The 25,207-nt window shown below is 38.2% G+C and overlaps 1 protein-coding gene across 2 annotated transcripts in view; it reads right to left on the bottom strand.

Annotated features, from left to right (window-relative positions):
• Mtr4 (exosome RNA helicase Mtr4) overlaps positions 1 to 25,207 on the bottom strand; it is a 499,068-nt gene that overhangs the window by 233,373 nt on the left and 240,488 nt on the right. For both annotated transcript variants that reach the window (XM_090371841.1, XM_090371842.1), the window contains exon 13: positions 15,278 to 15,379. In XM_090371841.1, coding sequence (XP_090227967.1) covers positions 15,278 to 15,379 — 102 coding nt within the window. The remainder of the gene's footprint in view (positions 1 to 15,277; positions 15,380 to 25,207) is intronic.

Raw genomic sequence — 25,207 nt, 5'->3', positions numbered from 1 at the left:
TGTGTGTCAACCATTTTGTCCAGGCAATGAATCATCTCTCTTGGACTCCAAAGAAAAATTTAATCTTCTGCAAGATTTTACACATAAGGCCTTCAGTAGATGTGGACAAATCACCACTAGTGTGAATTTCAACTTTAGTTCTTGGAACCACTTCTATTCCAGCTCGAGGCGCCTCCGTAGCCAGGTGAGAAGGAGCAGCAGTGTGTAGCACACGCTTCTTGATTAGACTGGGGTTCGAGCCCGTCACCACCAAATCGGAGGATGCGGAAAGGTCAGGGAATGACCACCGCATATCCCGGAACAATATGGCCTTAGTTGCTAATGCTCCTAAAAACCAAATAACAATATTCCAGCTCCATTTTCACCCTAGGCCATCACCTCCATTGTCTCCAGCTCACGATACCACCATTATTACTACCACAGTCATTAGCTCAAATAACCATCTTAAATAATCATAGTTGTTGAATGCTGAATGATTACTGTTTTCCTGTCTTCTATTTCCTGGTGGCCTCAAGCTGGCCTCGAAGCAGGATCATCTGCTGAAACAGGCTATCCTGTATAGAATTTTTATCTCTGCAATCTATCCCCTTTTAATTTGTCTTTTCCTTTTGTCCTTATCAAGTGTTTATTTATTTATTTTTGTTTTTTTATTCTTCCTCCTTTTTCTACTGTTCTTTCCTCTATTGCTTTTGTCCTTTCTAGCACCAGACTTGACTGGTGCAGATTTTTTTTGGTAGTTTTCTATCAATTCTTTATTGTTTATTATTTTAATTTAATTTAATTCCCTTTATTTTTTTTATCATTTTTATTACTTTATTAGCTCATATTTTGAATGGTTTGGACATTCAGTTGATGACATTCAAGGTTTGCTGTGGTACACACTCAGTTGCGACCTGCCTCCTCATGACATAGATGGGTACCAGAATTCACCTTCCTGGTGCTTGTTGCCTCCTAGCAGCAAGGTAGCCAGCCACAACAAAACAACATATGCAAAGCACAAACATAGTGCTACACACATTTTTGGCCTTTCTGCAGAGTTTCTGTATAATCATAGCATACCACAGTGGAGTTGAACTAGATACATAAAATGTTATAAAAACAACTGTCTTAAGTGTTTAAAATAATGTGAGGAGTATTGTCACTGAAATCAGCAAGTGCAAAGAAAACTTCTGCTAAGTCAGAAGTTACACTTCCCAGCGCAGAATTTGTGGTGTGGTGATGTGAGTTAGTTGGAAACAATATTATAATGCGAGTAGGAATAATCTACACACCAAAAGATTGGAAATGGTACAATGAGAGTCTCTACATGCATATGAAATGTGAGAGCAAATGTCTTATTATGAGTCATTCCAACTGTCCCCCTAAGTGTTTACAGTACAAGAGGGAAAATCAGGATGGGAAAATAAAATTTTTAAATAAAATAGATGATTATCGCAGTACCAGTATGTCAGAGAAAACCTTAGGGATAAGATATTCTAGCCCTGATCATCATTACTCAAGAATCAGATGATGTCACAGGAATATTCAATACAGGAACCACTGGCATGTGATGATCGCTCAGTAGTTACTTGGAAGAAGAAGAAAGACGTTGCTGTAGTTAAAGGTAAAGGTGCAGGTTTTAATTTCTGAGAATTGGCAGTTTAAAATGCTACATGGCATCTATCAATTGTGTGGATTGCAGAAGGGTGAATATATTAAATTATGGAATACCTTTATGGCAATAATCACAGAAGATGAATGCATATATACCATTAAGAAAACACAGAACAAGGAAAATGCTGAGAGGGATAACTATGGTGCTGTCCAGTCTAATAGAGCAGAAAAAGGTGGCATGGGAAAGCTACAGAGTAAAAGAAAGTACTAACAGCTACAAGTTGATCTGTAATATAACCACAGAAAAGGCTAGGGCAAACAAGGCTGAGTACAAGAAAGTGTTGGCTAAGAGAACAAAGAATGTGGACATGGAGTTGTTCATGAATGTGAATACAAGTCAAGCATCACTAATCTGGCAGCGTTCAGACCTATGGGGTGCCGGATTAGTGAGTTTGCCGGATCACCGGTGGTTATTTTAGCACATACATTAGCTTAAGAAAAAAATTCCCCAGGGGCCAAAAAATATTTAGGAAATAATTTGATTAGTAATTCTAAAATAAATATTGTTAATGTCAGTGTTGTCGTTTTTCGCTTAAAATATAAAAAACAGTCTTTTTTTATGTCGCATATATGTGGCCAACGTAGCCACATTATGTTGGTTACTTAATTTCTTGAGATGCCGTGTTGGCCACATACGTGTGACGCTATTACAGCATACATATGAAGGTCGTTTGTGATTAGTTTATTGCACGTGTGGCGAGCGCTGCAATAAAACTAATTACGATAAAATAAACTCTCAAACATCGCAGTAAGTCTATCAGTATTGTTAGAGATTTTGTGAAAACAAGTGTGTTAGCGCGCTGTATTATCCATCATATTGTGTTGCATTTTTCTGCAAGTTTGTATAAGTGTGTTGTAAAAAAAAAAAATCTAAAAAGGAATGGCTAAAAGAAAATTACTAAGATAAGAGGAACTGAGAGAAATTGCTGAAATTTACAATTAAACAGAGTTAAACTTGTCACAGACACACCGCTGTCCAGTTTTTTCAGAAGTTCAACTTTATCTGTTATGGACAATGTACGGTGTTTGAACTTTACACCACGAGAGGCATTTCCTTTATGCATTGGAACCATGGCTGGGGCTAACTGTAATATAATAATAAATGCAGAAAAACAAGTGGGAATGGCTTGCCAGTGCTTACGAGTTCGCACCAACAGCTGATGCTGCAACCAAAACAGAAGCGGCAGGTCGGTGCGCCGACCCAGGAAATTTGAAATTCTGTTTGCGGAAATTATGTCGGAATTAGTGGTGGAACCGGATTAGTGATGGTCAATCGGTACAATGAAGAAGAAAACAAATCAGATTGGATTTTTGTGTACTGGGTGTGGGAAAGCCTTAGATAACACAGCTGATGTTGCCGACAAATTGAAAGTACTTCTCATTGATCTGTACTGACAAAAGAACCTTCATGGTGAAGGAGAGGCTATGCAAGTTATGCTGGAAAGCCTGAAATTATGTTGAATTTCAGAAGATTATTTACTAGAAAAACTTTCAGGTCTAAAGGCAGGTAAGGCTCCTGGAGTTGACAACATACATGTGGGTAGAGTGAGGAAATATAGGTTGCAAAGGTTTTGTGAAAAATGATATTGCCAATCTGTGCTGTGACTTTTCTTGTGTGTTCACAGAAAATTTCGGGTTTTGTAACTATATTCTTCTCTTTTACAGAGGGAATTGAAGTGTAAAAGGTGAATGAAGATGGTGACTACTGAAAGAACCAAGCACTTTTCAGTCATTAAGTGCCTAATTTAAAGGGAATGTCACCAAAAGAAATTCGTGAAGATATGCAGCAAACATTACAGGAATCTTTTGCTTCATACACCATGGTCAAAAATTGGGTTGCAGAATTAAGCACGGACGAGACAGCGTTGACGACAACCCACAGTGGGAGGCCTGTTACTGTATCAACAGCTGCAAATGTGGATGATATACATGACCTAATCATGCAAGACCACAGAATAGTGCTGAAGTACATTTAGACAACTAACATCTCCCATGAGCAAGCTCACAACGTTGTGGTGAATGTTTCTTCAAGGTGGGTTCCTAAAACACTGAATGCAGAGGAAAGGGCATCAGGTGTTGTCTTGATATTGTGCAGCATTTTGAAGGTAACGAAGTTCGTATTTAGGACAAAAACATGAATGCACCACTTCAACCCTGAAATAAAAGAATAATCGAAACAATAAAAGCATCTCTCTACCTCCCCCTTCTAAAATGTTTCAAGCACAGAAGTCAGCTGGGAAAGTCATGGTGTCCATCTTCTGGTATGCAAAAGAAGTGGTGCCTCCGTAGCCAGGTGGGAAGGAGTAGCAGTGCATAGCACACGCTTCTTGATTACACCGCGGTTCGAGCCCATCACAACCAAATACGGAGGATGCGGAAAGGTCAGGGAATGACCACCGCATATTCCTGGAGCAATATGGCCTTAGTTGCTAATGCTCCTAAAAACCAAATAACAAACAAACAAGGAAAAGAAGTGATCATTATCAATTTCTCAGAACAAGGCGACAGTATCAATGCTATGTATTATTCTAACCTAATGAAGTTTCCGCAAGGAATTGAGGCGCCTCCGTAGCCAGGTGGGCAGGAGCAGTGCATAGCACACGCTTCTTGATTAGGCCAGGGTTCGAGCCCGTCAACCACCAAATATGGAGAATGCGGAAAGGTCAGGGAATGACCACCGCATATCCCCAATATGGCCACAAAAACCAAAATAACAACAACAGCAAGGAATTGAAGCTCGAGAGAATCATATTGAATGAAGACAATGCACATAGTGTTTGTAACTCAGGCATGACTGGGGGATTTCAGGTATTACAACCACCCTACTCATTGAATTTGTTCCCATTAAACTATTTTCTATTTCAAAATTTCAAAAATGACTTCAAAGGACAGAAATTCGACAGCTACAATGCTGTTTCTTGACAGTGTGAGTCAAAATCGTCTGAATTTTATTTGAGAGGGTTACAAAAGCTGGTGGATCATGCTAGAAAGGGAGACTATGTTCAAAAATGTGTTTCACTATTTCCCAGCATTCCTTCTAAGGGGGATAGAAACTTTTCAGGCCCCCATATTTTCAGCAGTTATCAGGGAGGTGGCCAGAGAGTGCGTTGAACCATTAACGTTAATTATGTGTGCATCACTGGGCTCGGGAGAGGTTCCTTTGGATTGGATATATTATGAATATATCACCAATACATACAGGCAGTTCTCAAAGCCGATAACTGCAAACTGGTTAGTGATAGGGAAAACCTTGAAGGAAATATTTAAGAGAAAATGATCCAGAGATAATTTAATAGAAATGGCATTCTGAAAGACATACAATATGCTTTTTTTTTTTTTTTTTTTTTTTTTTATGACAACCCCAAACACTAGAGGTATTAGAACCTATAATACTTAGTACTGTGCTTGGGTTGGAGGTTGAGAAGACAAAAGAAGATATTTGTTGACATCAGACTTCTGAAGACTGTAATTTTAAGGAAATGCGCATGAAGGAAGGTCGTTCCAGAAAACGGCAGTTGAATGAATAAACGAGGAAGATGAAAAGTTGGTTCTGTGAGTTTGAAGTTGGACAGTAAATGAATGTTGGCTGGTGGCGGTAGGTGTTTGGAATGTTTTTAAAGAGAGACAGCAGGAATTAAAGAAGCTCATTCAGAAGAACAGTGCCCATGAAAATATCTGTAGAAAAGGCATGCAGCAGAAAGAGTACGTCTATGAGACAGCGAGTGAAGAGACCCTGTTAGTGAGGAGTCATTAATTATCCTAACTGTCCTCTTCTGAATGAAATCTAGAAGCATGAGAGAGATTTTGGGGGCACCACCATTTTGGTTAGAAAATCGGAGTGTCACCAAAGATAAGCATAGGAGCAGAAGAATCCTTTCTGCGAGATATAAGACAAGACTGAGTTTTAGAAGGATTTAAATCAACTAAGCTTGCCCTGCTAGAGAATTACCTGGAGATCAGCATTTAAGGAATTGGTAGCGGATATTTGCAAAGTTGAAGCTGATTGATTGGGGCAAGGTTTCTCGAAATGGAAAGTGGAATGCAATGTGCTATCATTGGCAAAACTATGGATAGGATTTCCAGTCAGTGGAAGAAGGTCATTAATATACAAGAGGAAAAGAACTAAACCTTGGGGGACACCAGCATTAGTATGAAGTTAGAAGACGGCGAGCCATCTACCATCACCCTCAGTGAGCGATCAGAGAGAAAACTGGACAATCAATTACAAAAAACAGTTGGCAAACCATAAGATTGAAGCTTGTTTAGAAGACAATTGTGCTAAACACGATCGAAAGCCTTTGAGATGTCAAGAGCAACTGCTTGTGTTTCACCGAACGTTTCCATTGAATTTGCCCATAAATAGGAAACATAAGTCCATACTGGCGATTGTTGATCAGATGGAAGGTTTCTAGGTAGTTTAAGAGTTGGCAGTTAATTTCTCCATTACTTGAGAAAGAGTAGAAGTAATTGAAATGGGACGATAATTGGATGGGAGGAATTTGTCACCCTTTTTAGGAACTGGCTGGATATGAGCAAATTTCCAAGCAGAAGGAAACATCTTTGGAATAAGAAAGTGAAAAAAGGTGGCAAAGAACAGGAGTAAGTTCAGGAGCACAGGTTTTGAGAACAAGTGGAGAAATACCATCAGGACCTGGAGCTTTCTTAGCATCAAGATTCCTCAAAATCCTTCTGACATCCTTCTGATGGAAGATCACAGGAGGCAACGAATGGAGAGTGTTGGGAATGGTGGGAGGTGTTTTACCAAGATCATTAATACATAAGTTGGAAGAAAAATGGGATGCTAGCAGGTGAACTTGATCCTTGGCTGATTTGTTGTTGTTATTTGTTTTTAGGAGTACAGTCAGTCCTCGTATAGCACGATAGTTGTGTTCCTAGAAACCCTCGTGCAATTCAAAATCGTGCAATATAAACAACAGGCCCTATGGGAAAAATAGGGTTAGGTGCCGACCACCCAAGATTGAACACACATTTGTAACCAAATCATTACCAAACACAATAAATAATGGTAATAAAATACTTGCGTATTTTATTACGACTATGACGTAATAAAATATTGCTGATGCTTTTGCTTCTATCGTAAGCAAACTTGTTTTTTGTTTGATTTTCTATCGAAACAGATGACAGTCGTTCCATCTGTTCCAATTCTTTGTGTATTGATCTAATGGATTTTAATTACACTTTGAGTTGTTCCTGCTATGAAAGTTGTTTTTATGAATCTTTCTAATTCTCGGCGTTGCCTCATTTAGGCCTGTAGCACGTGCAATATCACACAGTCTCTCATTTCGCTCAAAGCATTTCACAATTTCATATTTTTTCTCTATCGACAGAGTCGGACTGGCCATAAGCCTTACCGGGGAAACCTCGGTGGGCCGAAGGCCGGTGTGATTTTGGCCATAAACGCTAGTTTGAGTCCACTACAAATTTTCCCGGGTAAGAATTTTTGACCCAGTCTGCCTCTGTTTATCAATATTGCTTTTCTTTTCCTCTCTGAATCTGCAGTGTCTTCGCCAGGACGCTTCCTTTTCACACCTTTTAAGTATTTTACTCATTTTTAGGTATTTAAGCACAATTACAAAATGAGGAGGCACGCTTGATACACATAAAGCTGCACGCGTGTAGCAACTGAATAAACAACACCGTAAAGGCAGAGACACACTATTAGCACCTCACATTTTACTAAAGCACATTTCTGGGGTTACTACCATAAAACAATAAAAATAATTTCCAGTTGCGTTTCTGCTAGTGGAATCTGTTATAAACTGGTAGTAAACTCGATCTAATTGCATTTGCAATAATACCGATAGCTGGAATTGTGTGGGTTTTTATGTGATTATGATTAAATGTGTTTCCCCTTCACTGATATAAAAAACAAATACATTTTCAGAATCTTCTCTTCATTCCTATCGTGTTGCGTTCAGTTGGGGGTGATTCCGCGTTCGACTGCCATTTCTTGTAAACACAAAGGCGAATCGTGCATAAGCGAATTCGGTTTGTGTTATATAAGATATCGTTCCCCTATTTATAAATCATGTATGATCGAATTCGTGTAGTGTAAACACGTGTTATACGAGGACTGACTGTATTAGCAACTAAAGCCATATTGCTCCTGGGATGTGCGGTGGTGATTCCCTGACCTTTCCACATCCTCCGTATTTGGTGGTCACTGGCTCGAACCCCGGTCTAATCAAGAAGCGTGTGCTACGCACTGCTGCTCCTGCTCACCTAGCTACGGAGGTGCTTCCTTGGCTAAAGTGACAACAGAATGATCTGGTTATGACAGAGGTGGGAGCAGAGATGGGCAAAAGTTGCAGCCAATAGCTTTAGCAAGAGACCAGAATGCTCGGCTACCATTAGGGCAAGAAGCAAGTTTTCTACTCTTAGCCTGTTTGAAATATAGTTTGGACTGATTAATAACTGCTTTACAATTGTTGTGAGCCTTTGGTGTAGGCAGAAAATGAAACTGAAGAATTGGAAAGAAGAATTTTCTTTCCTTGAACAGCCTTAGCACATTTATTGGAAGACCAATCTTTAGACAAAGGACAAAATTTTAAAGTGGAGTGTGGAATAAAGGATTCCATTCCTACAAGAATAATTTCACTGACACGATCTGAGCAAATATTGAAATCAGAAGTTTTGAAACAGTAATCCGACCAAGGAAAAGGAGAAAAGAAATCTCGCAGGTCATCCCATTTTGCATTCTTATAGTGCTAAACAATACAAGGTTGGAAATAGCCATGAGATAAAGGCTCAATTTGAGAAGAGACAATCACCAAATTGTGATCTGAGGTGCCTAAAGGACCACACTTCAACAGTGTACTTAGAACGGTTGTTTGTGAGAAAAAGATCAAGCGTGTTGGCTGAATGGTTAAGGTGTCCGGTATTCTTGTAGAATAATCTGTACAAGGTCATTAGTAATTGCAAAAGCTTCAACATCTCGACCAGCTGGGTCGGTGTGCCTAGAAAACGGAAGCCAGCTGAAGTTGTGAACATTGAAATCACCAATGAAAATTACATCACTGTTAGTAAAGTTGGAATGGAGAAAGTCAAGTTGCAAAGAGAGGAAGTCAAAGAGCTTCAAATGATTAGTTGAGTTGGGAGAATGGTAGAGACAACAGATGAATTTGACACAATGAGGCAGATAAATTTTGAGCCAGAGAAGATCAAAAAGGGGAGATTCCAAATTACTAAGTCTCTGACAGGGAACATCGGAATGGACATATGCACAAGTACCACCTTTGAGGCAAAAGGAATCACACAGCGAATAATTATGGCAACTGAGATAAGCAGTAGTTGAATCAACCAATAACTGGGAAAAAGTACATGAGGTTTGGCAGACTACAAGTGGAAATGGACCTCATTGAGATTAGAATTAAGACCATGTATATTTGTGAAATGAACTAGGAAGTGATTTGGAGGTTTAGATGAAGTAATGAAATTTTTGGATATGGTGTACACATGGTAAGAATATACCCAGATCCTTGACAATGGCCCCCCCCTCCCGTATACACACTAATCGGACTCCCTCCAGTCCAGTAATATGGGGCAGAGCAGAGGTAGCAAGATTATAAACACTAGCTGATCCAGAAGCCTCCTAGAGAGTTAACAATAGGTTCGGTCTGGTGTACTGACTAGCGGCCGGCCTGCGAACACCGTTTTAGAGCTGTACCCTCGAAATGTAAGGAATATTGGAACTCGCCACGACATTCACCTTAACCTCAAAAGTCATCAATCATACTGCATGATGGAAGAGATGGGGAAGGGTTGACCGGAACTTAGCTCTGGAGACTAAATATGTGTTCCAACATTTCTAGTCTCCAATAAGCAAAGTGATGGTATCGCACTAGTTGATGAGAGTCATCTACCACCTAGTATTGCCTCGTAACACAGAGGGGCGGCATTCCTCCATGTGCTGTGGGCACCACACCTGACCTCTGATTACGTTGGTTCAGACCTGGGTGGTCATCCACAGTGTGCTTGTGCCTGGAGGTTATACCCAGAATTACTAACAGTCCCACCATCGTGAAAGTGCAAGCAGAGGATTTGGCTGTCACAGATTGTCCGGACTTCGTCGAAATTGGGTCTACTTGACTTGAATGTCACCCGAATATCAGTTTCATCAGTGTTTTAGACTCCCAGGTAGCAAGTCTAGCATATCTGTACAGCTTGTCTGGCATATCTGAGAGAATATCTGTGACAACCTCAAGGACCAAATGGTGTTTTTAAGAGAAAATCATGATTAACTAATGGGAAGTATTTTGACGATTTTAATTGTAAGTATTTTGACTTATGAACTGGGCACAGGAAAGAATTTCAACGTAGTTTATTAGGATTTTAGCAAGGCATTTTACTCAGTACCTCATGGGAAGTTAAAGTATAAGCTGGAACACATTAGGATTACTGGAAAGATTCTAAGACAAGCCGCAGGATGGCTGCGAGGCAGAATGCAAAGGATTGTTATTAATGGATATTCTTCAGAGTGGTGTAATACCAGAAGTGATTTCCCCGAGAATCTATTTTTGGACTACTGTTGTTACTGATTTTCATAATCGGCATCCACAAAGGATAGAGAATGTGATGTCAAAATTTACAGATGATGTAAAGATTGGGAGAGTAATTAATGGTCAGTAACAAGCTGCAATCCTCCAGTATGTTTTAAACAGGCTTCAAGAATGGTCAGAAAAATGGCAGCTATATTTTAATGTGACAAAATACACTTGGGGAATAACAACCCCAAAATAAATTATACACTTGGTGGAGCTTAATTAAAAACAGTAGAGGTAAAAAGGGATTTGGGAGTTATGATACAGGCAAATATGATGTACTCTGAGTAGCAAAAAAAAAAAAGCCAGGAAAGCCCACGGTGTCCTTTAGCCAATTTATGGAATGATGGCCTGTAAAGATGGAGAGGCCATAATCCCACTGTGTAAGGCAATTTCAAGACCACACTTGGAATACAAATTCAATCTTTAGATGAAGTTACACTGGTGTCCAAGTATGGAGAGCTCATCTAAAAAAAAAGATATTGGGCTTCTTGAAAGGGTCCAAAGACAGGCAACTCACATGGTGAGATTTGCAAAAGAATGACCATATGAGGGAAGACTTCAATTATATGGGCTATAGAACTTCACAACCAGGCACCTTAGAGGAAGCATGATTGAGGCTTATAAAACTCTGAGAGAGGTTAGTAAAATGAATAAAGGCCCAAATTTCACTGTTATAAAGAACTACAGAAATAGTGGCCATAAATTCAAATTACAGGGGAAGAGGTTTAGTCTCTAGATTGTAGAAAGTTTTATTTTAGCCAGAGAGTTGTTGATTTACTTGAACAAGTTACCTCTGCAGGTAGTTGAGACTGATAATTTGAAGAAATCCAAAGGTCAAGTGATACTTGACCTACAAGAGCAGAGAAGCACATAATTTGTCTATTTTCTTGTCTACATTATTTTTTTTTGCCAGCAGAGCAAAAGCCTGGGCTCCCTTTCACTGTCTTATTTCTCACATGAAAGAGGGTACTGCTCCTATTCTTATCTTTTATGACACAAATATTGCTTTCTTTGCAGCCAAACAACTGGGATTTCTTTTTTGCTCTTAACATTACTTTTCATCTAAACAACTATACACTCTGTGCAAATCTAAAATCTGCCCTAACATTGCATACTGTTCCCAAGTCTGGAGTGGTATCTTCAAAACCTCTCTCTCAAGATTCTAGATGTTATTCAAATGAAAGCAGTCAGGTTAATTAATGACCCATCTCTTTCAAAATCTCCCCACTCGCTGTGTCATAAATATTGAATTTCTTCTGTGTTCCTTTTCTACAGGTATTCACAAGGGCACTGTTCTCTTTAACTGGCATTTGTAAATCCCCCAGTCTCTTCCAAACAAGGGCAGCAAACAGTCGGCATCCATTCACTATGCAAATGTAAAACCACAGAACCAACTTTTCCTCTTCCTTACTTATCCTTCTACTCCTGTTTTCTTAGAAAAACAGGGAATTTCTTGAAAATTTCATATCTACAGAAATTCAAGTTTAAAGACAAGTAGTATGCTATCCTCTATCATCTGAACCACCAACATGTGCATATTATTAAGTACTATAGGTCGTTATACCTGTTCTGTTTTGGGTTTTTATTTGTGGGGGGATTAATGCAGCAGTTGAAATAAAATGCAAATCTGTATCTGTTATATACATTGATTTCCAGCTACACTGGCAGTATCTCAGATTTTTAAATATGCAGTGATTCACCTATTCAGGCAATGGTATACAATTATTTAAAAAGATATCAGCAACTTAAGCAGAACCTTGGATAACGGTATCTCTCTCTAAGTTGAACCCCAAGAATTTAAAGTGAAGACTCATAACAAGGACTCTTTTGATCATGGAGAAATTCTCGCCACAATCAAAATCAAATGCAGGTAAAGTATACAAATTTAAATTTTATTTCAACTACTACTACCTATGCAATCTTATGGGTTAGATTTTTTCAGAACTGTAACAATTTCAAATAAAAGTAATATGTGGATATTCTGTTTATTTAACAAAATAACGACTATCTGTTGTCATGAAATTTGTTTAATACAATGCTTATTATCCAAAGCTTTTATATTTTATAAGCACTAGGGACCAACCCAAATCACCCTGATATATGATAATAAAAGCACTCCTTATTGACTCAAATAATGTAAACTTAAAGGGAAAAAATCGTTGGTAACTGACTTTGACAGTGAAAAAATCAAAATGAGAAATATTTTTATTTCCTTCAAACAAAAGGAAACAAAGAAGGCTGTTGGTTCTATTCTATATACAAAATGAAGTTTTAGTTAAAAAATAGAAATAAAAGACAATCCAAATCTGGCAAAAAGCACATAAATAGTAAGATGAGGCAATATCACCAAAAAATGAATCGCTGAGATAAGACCACTGATAATAGAATGTTTTAAATGTGTTTCTCTTCTTATTCTTACTTTATATATACCTGTATTCATTCTAAAAATATTTCATTCTTAAGAATGAACAGAAACTCTCCATGGCCCATGAATAAACACACTAAAGAAAACATTTCACACAACAGTAACAGTTTTTGCATCTTTGTTCAAATAAATAATGTCTAAATAAAGAATAAAAATATACAGGATGATTATATTTTTTCTATTGATTTGTAATGAGCATACCTGTACAATGATTGGACTTAAAACCAAATTAATACACTACAGAACTTCTAGGTATGTGGGGCTTAATATGCAAACAAAAAAAAAAATGGATGCCAGCAGTGAAACCATTTGCAAGACGACCATAATATACTGGCAGCAACAATTATTGATTGACTCTGTAAGGCAAGGCACCAATCAGGAGAAAGTGCAAGAGTTCCACCAAGACAGCAGAGCTCTCTAAATTCACTTAGAAATCAACAATGTTCTCCGTCTACACTTCTGGTGGTGGTGTTCATGATCCAATCTTAATTTACATGAAGTGTTTGCACCCTCCACCCAACCCAAGAAACCAGAATCAAAGGGGCACAAGAAACAGCATATCACCTGCAGAAAACTGTCAATACTGAATGGTGAGTGCCCAACAAGTCTCCCAGATCAGTACTGTACTGATAAGATCACCAGTAGCAACAGGGCACACGAGGTTCTGGCAATTACCCTTCATTGGAATTCCTAAACGATCCCACATATGAAGAAAAAAAGGAAATTGTGTGACTTTGATAACTGGATACTGGCACACGAGGTTCTGGAGATTACCCTTCATTGGTATGCCTAAAAGATCACACATATGAAGACAATAACATCTGGAAATTGTGTGACTTTGCTGACTGGATACTGGCTAAAGTGATAAAAGCCGCGGTTCTTCTATGTGTTTTGGTCAGATGAAGACCTAGATTTGGCAGTTCAAAAACCCTTGCACCAATGACTGTGTTCCATTACACAGCCTGCAGGAAACCATTTGGTGTGGTTTCACTGTTTCACATGTCATGGATTCATAACTTTTTTGCAGAAACTAGAGGCAGGAGGTACAAATAGTATGGTGATGGGAGAACAGTATCTGAATCCTTCATAAGATTTTAAGCCACATCAGCAAGAAAGCAATGTTCTATTATAAAGTAACTCTCACACATTTTAACACATGACAAGGTCTTTCTCCTTCAATGATATGCTATGACTGAATTATTAGACAGAGATATGAATAACTATGACTTTTCTGATTGCTATATCTTACATATGTGAATTTTGATTTTACTAGAATTGAAACCATGAGTGGTCCAGATTTTCTAAGGGGAGGAGCTAAAGCACTGTTCAGGAGCATCATTAAGTTTAATCATCATGTAGCAATAAATTAAAAAAAAAATAAAAAATCCACTTTACAGTAGGCCCTTGTTATAAACGTGGTTCACTTTACGCTGATTCCCTATAACACTGTTCTTATATTATAATCTGTGTCTCACTATAATGCTGTTTTACCAGCATATAGATTGAATTTTTGAATTGAATTCTTTTACTGATTAAATGTTTAGCATATTTACAAATAACGTTTCATCTGATGTAGTCGATAGCATAAGAATGAACAGCAAAACAGCATTAAAATGTTTCCCATGCTAACTTGAGAAATTTCCCAACACTCAATGAAATTATCCTCCACGCTAATTTAATTGCAGTACAGTGACTTGTTACATAGTAACAAGTCACTGTACTGCAATATTGCTTGTAATATTTGCATTACATACATTTATCCAAAATCTAGTCATCACTCAGTACGGTGTTACACATGGTCCATAATGGACAGTTTATTCAAACATTGCATCATAATTAATGCAACGCAGTTACATTTGCAAAGAGTTAAAATGGAGGATAACAATGTCTGGATGCGGTATGAAGACTACAAAGGTAAGAAAAAGACTGAGTTTGAATTTTAAATTAGACATTTTGAAGCGAATCAATTCCAGTCAATGATAAGTGGTGTATGTGCGCACAATAATTTAAGACTGGCAGGTTCAACTGTAAGAACAATTATAAAAAATAAAAGAATTAATTTTAGTAGTGGGAAAGACAGCTATTCTATTACTGATTAGGAAATATCCTACGGCACAGACTGCAGCTCACAAATACATGTTATCTTATGGGAATATGGCGCTCACTTAGCGCTCTGTTTTTCCAGAACGAATTATCAGCGTTAAGTGCGGGGGAGATCACCTGTATTTTGATCATAAGGAAAGGGGCTACGGCCCCTACCTGGAAATGCCCCAGCTTGAAATAAAGGTTGCATCATGACAATCTGCTCAGGCAGATTTGAAAGTGGTCACAAAGTGAATTGGAAAAAATTCCAGAATAAATACTGTATAGCAACTGATACTACTCCACTTCAGGTTGTTCAGAAACAATAAAGACATCACACTAAGCAGTTTTGCCTGAGTTGTTACAGTAGTGGTGGTGGTGGTATCAACCATTGCTTGTTTCTTTTGCTTGGTATATATCATTCACTCTGAAGTCCATTTATCAGTTACACCATACAAAATTTTTAACAACTTCATGATCATCATGTATATATGCATAACAGAATTAAAATATTAACAAATTTCCAGAATTTATTGATTTGTTTCATACATACCCATCTAAAATCCTTGCCATCAAATTTCCGTGCATTAGTGAAAAGTACTGTCCTTGCTGGCATATTAAGTCCCATAGCAAATGTCTCGGTAGCAAAAAGAGCCTAATAATATTAAAGTTTTTTAGAGTAAGAAAAAACACAAAATAAAATGATAATTATAAAAATAAAAAATGAAAACTTTTACTGAACTGAAAGAAATTTCCATGCCGTCAACAGATAATTCTATTTAAAATCAAGATGATCACTTATCTATTCCTTTATTAATAAACACAAAAACTACCAACTTATATAGAGTGAATTGCCAATTAATTAGGTGCACCTACTCTTTTCATGAAATGGAGTAATCCTTCAGTAACAGGTGTTTCTACCATAAGACAAAGTAGACATGCAGGGATGCTGTACGTGTACAACTCAGTGGGTAAGATGAAAGATTTAAATGACAGTGAACATGGCATGCTGGTTAGCACCAGCCATGGCAGTAAGAGTATCTCGGAATCTGCAACCCTGTTGGGGTTTTAAAGTATGACTGTACCTTGGGTATATTGAGATTGGCACAATAACCAAATAGCATCCCACCAATGTTGACCCTGTTCTCCAAAGAGCTCAGTGATGCAAGAGAGAAATGGAGGCTGACCCGGTTTCTACAGGGTAACAAAAAGACAATCAGGTAAATAATAATCCACAACTCCAGTGGTAATGTGAAGAAGCATTTCAGAATTTATAACATGTCATACCTTGTCATTAGTGGAGTATCACTGGCAACAATCAAACCAAGTTCTCCTCCTGTCAACAAAAAAACAAGAAGGTACTTTACAGTAGGCTTGGGAACACCAATACTGGAGAATGTGGCAACCTAAAGTCTAACATTGACAAATGCAAAGTACTGCATATGGATAGCAGTAACCCAAGAGAAACATGCTAACTGTGTGATACTACACTCAGGGAGGTGGAGTATGAAAAGACCTGGGGTAATTCTGCAGTCAGATATGAAGTTCCCTGAGCAGTACAGATGGGCTGCCAGAGCACGTCATGGAGTTTTGTCAATGATAAATAGGAATTTTGCTAGCAGAGACAAGGAGCTGATTATCCCCTTGTATAAGGCAATGGTCAGGTCACACCTTGAGTACTGCATACAGGTCTGGATGCCTCATTTTAGGAAGGATGTAGAGTTGCTAGAACGAGTACAGAGAAGGGCAACAAGATTGGTGAGAGGAACAAAGGGTTGCTCTTACCAAAAGAGGCTTAAGTTTTGCAAGTTGCAGCATCTGGAGATTAGGCACTTGCAAGGGGATCTGATTGAGGTGTATAAGGCCTTGAATGGTTTGAGCAGACTCAAAGCTGATAGGATACTTTCACTTGCTCAGTTTAAGAACCTGAGGGGGCATAGATTCAAATTGAAAAAAGACAGTTGTTGAATAGATGTACGGAAGTTTGCCTTTAGCCAGCAGGTAGCTGATTGCTGGAGCCAACTTCCATCTGTTGTTGTGGAGGTTGATAGCTTGAATAAATTTAAGGCTGAACTAGACAAACATTTGGAGTGACCAGATGGGTGAAATGGGAAGGGTTGTTTTTTTTTTTTTTTTTTGGCTGATGCTATATAAGCTTGCTTTCTTACATCATATGTCTCAACTAATGCTAATAATTAACAAGAGCCCATGAGCTACTATGGCAGTCTGTCTACACTACTCAGAAAACTGCATATGTGACTGCACAATTATCCCAGGTCTTTTTCAATCTCCACCTCCCTGAGTGGAAGTGGAGAATGAAAGAGTTGGTACATTTCTCTTGGGTTATTACACAGTTGGTACATTTCTCTTGGGTTACTGCTACCCATATGCAGTACTTTGCATTAGTCAATGTTAAACTTCAGCTGCCACCTCGCAGCCCTTTTGCCCAACTTTTCTACATCCTGTTACAGTAGTGTACTGTCGTTACTGTCATTAACAACACTGCCAACCTTCTTATCATCTGCAAACTTCATTAAGCCTGATATATCCTCATTAATATCACTGATAAATACAGAAAACAACAACGAGCACAAGTAATGAACCGTGGGGATCTCCCCTGAATCCAAGGATGCTCTCATAATTATAGTTAATGGTTTGCTTACCTCCTTTGCTGCCTCCTTTAATATAACTGGATAGATCCACCCAAGAACATTTCTTATGTTTAACTCCTCCACTTTGCTTTCAATTATAAACAAAATCATTTAGCTCCCTGTTAGTGTTTGATAAACTTCTGGCCTCCACTTTCCTACAGAATTCCTCATGTGTGAATATAGATGCAAAATTCTCAATCAGTTTGTTAGCTACATAAACAGGATCATCAACAGTGGACCAATCTGATTCAACCCCTCCCTTCTAGAGTTTACAGAAGTAAAGAAGTCTTTACTTCTGTAACTTCATCATTCACCATAGATTTCTCGTAATCTGCCTTCGCTTGCCTAACCTCCTTTGTGACTTGATTACAGACTAGCTTGTATCTACCACAAGCTTTTGTTTTGCTTGACAATTTATGTACATCCCACGCATTTTTATTCTCTGCCACTAGTCTCATCAGTTCATCTGACATCCATTTGGGCCAAACCTAGAACAGTATTTCTTAGTTGGAACAAAAAGACTAGTAGCTTCCGAAATTACTTCCTTGATACTTCCCATTTAGAATTTACTGTTGGTAATATCATCATCAGTTGGTCCCACTGTATAGAATTTAAAAACTGTCTTAGACCACTGTAGTCACCTTCACGAAAGCAAAAACCCTTTCCTTTTACCCCTGATGGTAATTACATCTTTAAGTATATCTCACATCCATACACTGTTATCACTAGCACCAGGCGTTTCCTTTATCTGCAGATTCTCAATGCATGAAAAATCTCTGCTGATAATCAGATCACGAATATTACTCCCTCTGGTTGCAGTAGAAAACAATCATTCAAAAATACAGAAGTCATGCTAGTGTGCAAGTGACCAACCTACAAGTTCCAATCAAATCACTAATTTACAATTAGTTTAATAGTAAATGCCATTACTGTATGTATAAATATGTACATACAGGGTGATTCACTACCAGTGCGACAAACTTGCAGGAGGTATAGGGGGCACAAAGACAAATCGGAATCACATAGCATAGCATGACAAAGGCATTGCGGGGTCCGAAATGCCTTTGTCATGCGGTAGAGGACGTTGAACGGGAGGTCGCGTGAACAGCGACCCCGCTGGAAGTCAGCATTTGGGAACCGTTTCTGTTGAAGAAACCAAGTAGCAAAAGTCCTCCGGAGTGGATAATCCACAGGCTCCAATGATTGGACGCGTTGCAGATGGTATGAACTCATTTGGTTTGTTGACAGTATCCTCCATACACTGGATTGGAAAATACCCAATCGCTGGCCTATCGCTCGAGTTGCTGTTTGTTGACAGTATCCTCCATACACTGGATTGGAAAATACCCAATCGTTGGCCTATCGCTCGGATTGCCTTCTGAAAGACGTAGGACATTCTCCTCATTGTCTGGCGTCCTCGTCATTCGCTCTCAATTCATGGTACCTCTCGTGAAACAACCAGTCTCACATAACCTTCTGTGCACACGTGCGAAAATCGTATGATGAGGAGCACGCCTGTGCGGGAAATGTTCCTGGTACAAATGCAGAGCGGCGCGCCCGTTACAGTCTGCAGCTCCATACTTGAGGTGCATGTCGGCCAGTTCAACATTTGAATACTCGTCCATCCTACTGCCTCGGGAACCGGTTCGCAAATGCTGACTTCCAGCGGGATCGCTGTTCGCGCGACCTCCCGTTCAACGTCCTCTACCACATGACGAAGGCATTTCGGACCCCGCAATGCTATGTGATTCCGATTCGTCTTTGTGCCCCATACACCTCCTGCAAGTTTGTCGCACTGGTAGTGAATCACCCTGAATATGTCATATTGAGGTAAACTTCTCTTATCCTTTTACAAATATATATGTACAGTAATTGCATTTTATTTATATTTCATTTTAAAATATCACATTAATTACAACCCTTCAAGGATGTATCTCAGCAAGTTCCATTACATGACTAACAAGTAACATAGCAAGGTTATACAGAAAACTAATGTTCAGACAACGAACATTCTATTAATGCAGTTTTCCAAGAAGATATTACACATACATTATTAATTATGTGTGTAGTAATTATTTGTAGGTGTAATACTTCACAGTATCATATCAGTATACAAATCACCTGAATGACACAATGTTGCTCGAAATGCACTATTTTTACTATATACAGTCAGTCCTCATATAACACATGTTTACACTACACGAATTCGATCATACACGATTTATAAATAGGGGAATAATATCATATATAACACAAACCAAATTCGCTTATGCACGATTCGCCTTTGTGTTTACAAGAAATGGTAGTCCAATGCGGAATCACCCCAACTGAACGCAACATGATAGGAAGGAAGAGAAGATTCTGAAAATGTATATTTATTTTTTATATCAGTGAAGGGGAAACACATTTCACCGAAAAAACCGACACAATTCCAGCCATCGGTATTATCGCAAATGCAATTAGATCGAGTTTACTATCAGTTTATAACAGATTCCACCAGCAGAAACACAACTGGAAATTGTTTTTATTGTTTTATGGTAGTAACCTTCAGAAATGTGCTTTAGTAAAATGTGAGCTAGTGAGGTGTTAGTGTGTCTCTGCCTTTACAGTGTTGTTTATTCAGTTGCTACACGCAGACAGCTTTGTTTATGTGTATCAAGCGTGCCTCCACATTTTGTAATTGTGCTTTATTCCCTAAAAATGAGTAAAATACTTAAAAGGTGTGAAAAGGAAGCATCCTGATGAAGACACTACAGATTCAGAGAGAAAAAGAAAAGCAATATGGATAGACAGAGGTGGACTGGGTCAAAAATTCTTACCGGGGAAAATTTGTATCGGCCTCATACTAGCGTTTATGGCCAAAATCACACCGGTCTCCATCATCTTCTGGCCTCTGGCCTACTGGGGTTTCCCCAGTAAGGCTTATGGCCAGTCCACCTCTGTCCATAGAGAAAAAAATATGAAATTCTGAAATGCTTTGAGCAAAACGAAAGAACATGTGATGTTGCATGTGCTACAGGCCTAAATGAGGCAATGCCGAGAATTAGAAAGAATGCAGAGAAAATAAAAACAACTTTCATAGTAGGAACAGCTCAAAGTGTAATAAAAGCCATTAGATCAAGACACAAATAATTGGAAGAGATGGAATGGCTCTCATCTGTTTGGATAGAAAATCAAACAAAGAATAAGATTGCTTACGATAGAAGCAAAATCATTAGCAATATTTTATTACATAATAGTTGTAATAAAATACATAAGTATTTTATTACGATTATTTATTGTGTTTGGTAATGTTTGTCCATATTAAACCTCAATTGCTGAAAGCAATTGAGGTTTAATATGGACAAATATAAAGATATGGGCTAATACGAATGAAACTGATGTCAGACATGAAGTTCTCTCATCAGAAAAAATGGGCTGCTAGTAGAACCCATCTGCACTGCTGAGAGAACACTTCAATGTCTCTGAACCAGCAGCCTATCAGTAGTGCAGGCAGGCTGCTAGAACGGCTCAAGAGGTTTTCTCGATGATATATAGGGATTATATCAGCAGAAATAAAGGAGTAATTATGTGCCATATAAGGCAATGGTTAGGCCACATCTGGAATAATGCATACAGGTCTTGAAGCCTCATTTTAGTAAGGATGTGAATCTGTTGAAAATGATACAGAGGAGACCAACCCTATTGAAGGGAACAAAGAATACAGAGGAGACCATGCATTTTGCAGAAGAGAACCTGCAAAATGCATGGTCTGGAAACTGTAATTAGAGATTGGCATCTGTAATTTTTTTTTGAATACCCTAAACACAAAAGGAATTAGAACCTATAGTACTTGGTAACATGCTAGAGTTAAAGATTGAGAAAGAACATAATTGTTGACATTAAACTTGAATTTCTGTAGATTGCAATTTTTCAGGAATTTGGACAGTAAATGGATGTTGACTGGTTGAGGGGAGAGAGAGAGAGAGAGAGAGAGAGAGAGAGAGAGAGAGAGAGAGAGAGAGAGAGAGAGATGGGGCGGGGAATTGTAGAAGGAATTGGAAGGGAGAATTGTCCAATTCAGAACAGTGCCCATGGAAGTATCTATAGAAAAGGCATGCAATATAAGAGATGGGTCATTAATTAAACTAACTGCCCTCTTTGGAATGGACAGCCTAAGACAGGTTATAGGGGCACTGTCCCAGACGTGGGGACAATATTCCATGGTAATGCAGATTTCAGGTCTGTACTGAGTAAACAGCTGTTTAGAAGAAAAGTAATGCTGAAAGCAAATGAAAAAAACTCGGTTTTTCAGATGCAGAGGAAGCGATATTTGTGATGTGCTTATGCCAAGAGAGATTAAAATCCAGTGGAATCCCTGATAAAGATATATTATCAAATCTAAGTGTCATCAAAAATAAACACAAATCAGAAATATCTAGTTTCATGAGATATAAATCAGGACCTAGTTTTAGAAGGATTGAAATCAACTAAGTTATCTTCGCTTGTCAAGAGAATTATCTGTAGATCAGCAATTAGAGATTTGGTAGTGGATACTTAAGAAGTTGAAGCTGTTTGTGCAGGGTATGGTTTCTCAAACTGGAAGGTAGAAAGCAATGTAATATCCTCAGCAAAACTATGCATAGGATTTCTGGTCAATGGAAGAAGGTCATTAACACTAGCATTAGTGGAGAATTTAGAAGGCAGAGTGTCATCTACAATCACCCACTCTGATTCATGAGAGAGAGAGAGAGAGAGAGAGAGAGAGAGAGAGAGAGAGAGAGAGAGAGAGAGAGAGAGAGAGAGAGAGAGAGAGAGAGAGAAAAGGCAGACAGAATCCATAATAGCAATCTTTGATCACATGTAGGGTTTCAAGATAGTTTAGGATTTAGTGATTAATGAATATTCCTATTATTTAAAAAATAGTAGAAGTGGAATGGGACGTTAATTGGGTGGGAGTGATTTATCCCTATTTTTAGGAACTGGCTGGATAAGAACAAATTTCTAAGAAGAAGACAAAACACCAGCAGGGCAAAACTTCTCTGCTAATGCTGAATATCAGCATTAGCGGAGAAGTTAGAATTTTTTTTTTTTGGTAGTTGTTGGCGCATCGGCTTCTGTGACCATAATGCACCTCCCAAGGTTTTTGCAGTACTTTAAACCCGTGACCCTTGGGTTGCCAGGCAGGCACTTTACCCACACGGCTAACCCGGTCAGTGGAGAAGTTAGAAAGGCATCAAGGTTGTTCAAAATTTTTCTGACTTCTTTTTGACAGAAGATCACAGGAGGCGTTGAATGAAGTGTACTGAGAATAATAGGAGGTGGTTTACCAAAACTGTTAATACAAGAGTTAGAAGGAAAAGTAGGATGCTAGTTAGAAAGTCAGCTTTATCTTTAGTTGAGGCAGCAGTAGAACCATAAGGATTTAACAGAGGTAGGAGGCAGAGGTGGGCAAAAGTTGCAGTCAATACTCCTGGTAGGAGAGCAGAATGTGAAACTATTGTTTGGACAAGAAGCTATTTTCTACTATTAATCTGTTCATAATACAGTTTATACTGATTAATAACTGCTTTAAATTGTTGCAAGCTTTGGTGTAGGAACAAAATGAACCTGGGGATTAGGATGCAAGCCAATTAAGATATACAAAATTCTTATTCTAATTCTTGAACAGCCTTAGTACATTAATTGGAAAACCAAGGCTTGGGTAAAGGACATTATCCAGATTATTACTGGAACTGGGAGATTGATAGAGGCAACAGACGAACTTGAAAGAACGGGGTAGAGAGATTTTAAGCCAGAAAGATCAAAAAGAGGAGATTTCAAATTATTAAGTATCAGACAGGTAATACCAGAGCAGACATTCACAAATATCACCTTTGAAACTAAAGGAATCAAACACCAAATAATTAGGACAACTGCGATAAGTAGTGGTTGAATCAACTGATAATTAGGATTCTCTCAGACAAATAGGTGATGCTTGGCAGACTAAGTGGAAATGGACATCACTGAGATTGGAAATGAGACCATGCATGTTTGTGAAATGAACAAAGAACTGTTTATATCTTTTTTGCAGATAAGTTTGTTCTATTAGTTTGAATATTCATGATATATTTATCATGAGTAAATAATAAAAAGAGGGAAAGGGAATGTTATTTGAAGTAATGAAATTTTTGAGTATGGCGTACTCACAGTATGAATATACCCAGCTCCTTAACATAACAGGCCTTGACAATGTCCCCCACCCCCACGTATATGCTACCTCCAATCACTATCTGGCAGAGTACAGGCAGCAACATTATACAACAGCTGATCCAGATGCCCCTCAGAGGTTACCAACTGGTTTGATCCAGTGGACTATTTAGAAGATAGCCTGTGAACACCATTTTAGAGCTGTATCAAAGCATTAACTCCAGGGGCTCACATTGGTGAGTATGGGCTTTGTACACCCAGGGTCCTGAGTGGGATATCATCATTCTTCTCTTTCGTGGTGATTCCTCTCTCTCTCTCTCTCTCTCTCTCTGTGTCAGGGTAACTCGGAAATTTTTTTTGGCCGGTGCAGTATAAGCCTCAGGCTTCCTTTAACCATATGGCTAATAATAAGGAAGATTAGATCTCGCCATGATGCCCATCATAACCTTAACAAATATCAATCATACTGCATGGTGGAAGAGATGTGTGTGTGGTGGTTGGGGGGGGGGGTCCAGAGCTTTGCTCTGTTTAGTCTCCAGAGCAAAGTTCTGAAGACTAAACATGGTTTCACCACCCCAGGCTTCCAATAAGCAAAGTGCTTATTGGGGGGAATTATTGCACCAGTTGTGAGAGTGATCTACCGCCTGTCAATTTTTGTACCAGCAGATATACTCCCATTCTCATCCACCTATTATTATTTCACAAAATATTACCTGATTCCCCCTTAGAATAGAGGCTATCAGAAACAGAGCATTCTACACTTCTGAATTATTCCAGTCTCATTCAGTGCAATTTTCTCCCAAGAAATGCACTGTAAGTGTACGTTACCTGGCAGTTTGATAGGATATATGTATCCAGCGTCTTTTCACTATAGTCAAAAAGGAAAACAAGCTTACTTTAAATTCTTCTAAATAATAGAATAATTTCTTATAATAATAAGCTTTGTCAAGAATTCAAGGAAAAAGAACACTATAAATACTACAAAATTTGTAAAAATTTTAAACTTTGCTCTGTGCAATCCATTAAATAAACATTAAAATTCAATCCATTTTTGAGAAATCCAAGAAATATTTAAGTATTTCAAAGATCGTAAAATTTGAAATGTATAAAATGTTCAAATATGCTACCTAAATATTTTTATTGAGAAACTACAAGTAATTCAAAAATTTCTCCTAAAATCTGAAAATTTATCAAATTTGGGAAGGAGGTTTGGAAAATCAAAGTTTTGGAAAATCAAACTTTCATCATTAATTGATGAATGAAGCTAGATACATTATAAATATAAAGGAAAGGCAACCAAGAAAAAAAATTAAGACATGAAATTGAAATGCATACTGAGTAGAGATAAGTCTGCTACAACACCAACTGTTACCGGAGCCAGAATAGCTGAAATTTCCTAAAATTTTATAGAGAATTTATTGTCTCATTCTGTTCTCATAGGTCAATTGGCATGTTGTGTATTTGAATAACTAGAAAAAGATGAGGAAAAACACAAGAAAGACTTGCCACGTAATCCACAGAGGAAATTAATGCAGCCACACTTACTATACCTTAACTAAATTTCAAGAAGCCAGTAGAACTATGATAAAATAATGAATATCAATCATTATTAGTACTACAATGGCAAATAACACCACATGACAATAAATTGAGATACTAAAATT

Source organism: Mastigoproctus giganteus, chromosome 4 (genome assembly GCF_048544385.1).
Source record: "Mastigoproctus giganteus isolate SK-2022 chromosome 4, ASM4854438v1, whole genome shotgun sequence".
Classification (NCBI taxonomy): domain Eukaryota; kingdom Metazoa; phylum Arthropoda; class Arachnida; order Uropygi; family Thelyphonidae; genus Mastigoproctus; species Mastigoproctus giganteus.
This window is presented reverse-complemented; position numbering and strand designations above follow the sequence as displayed.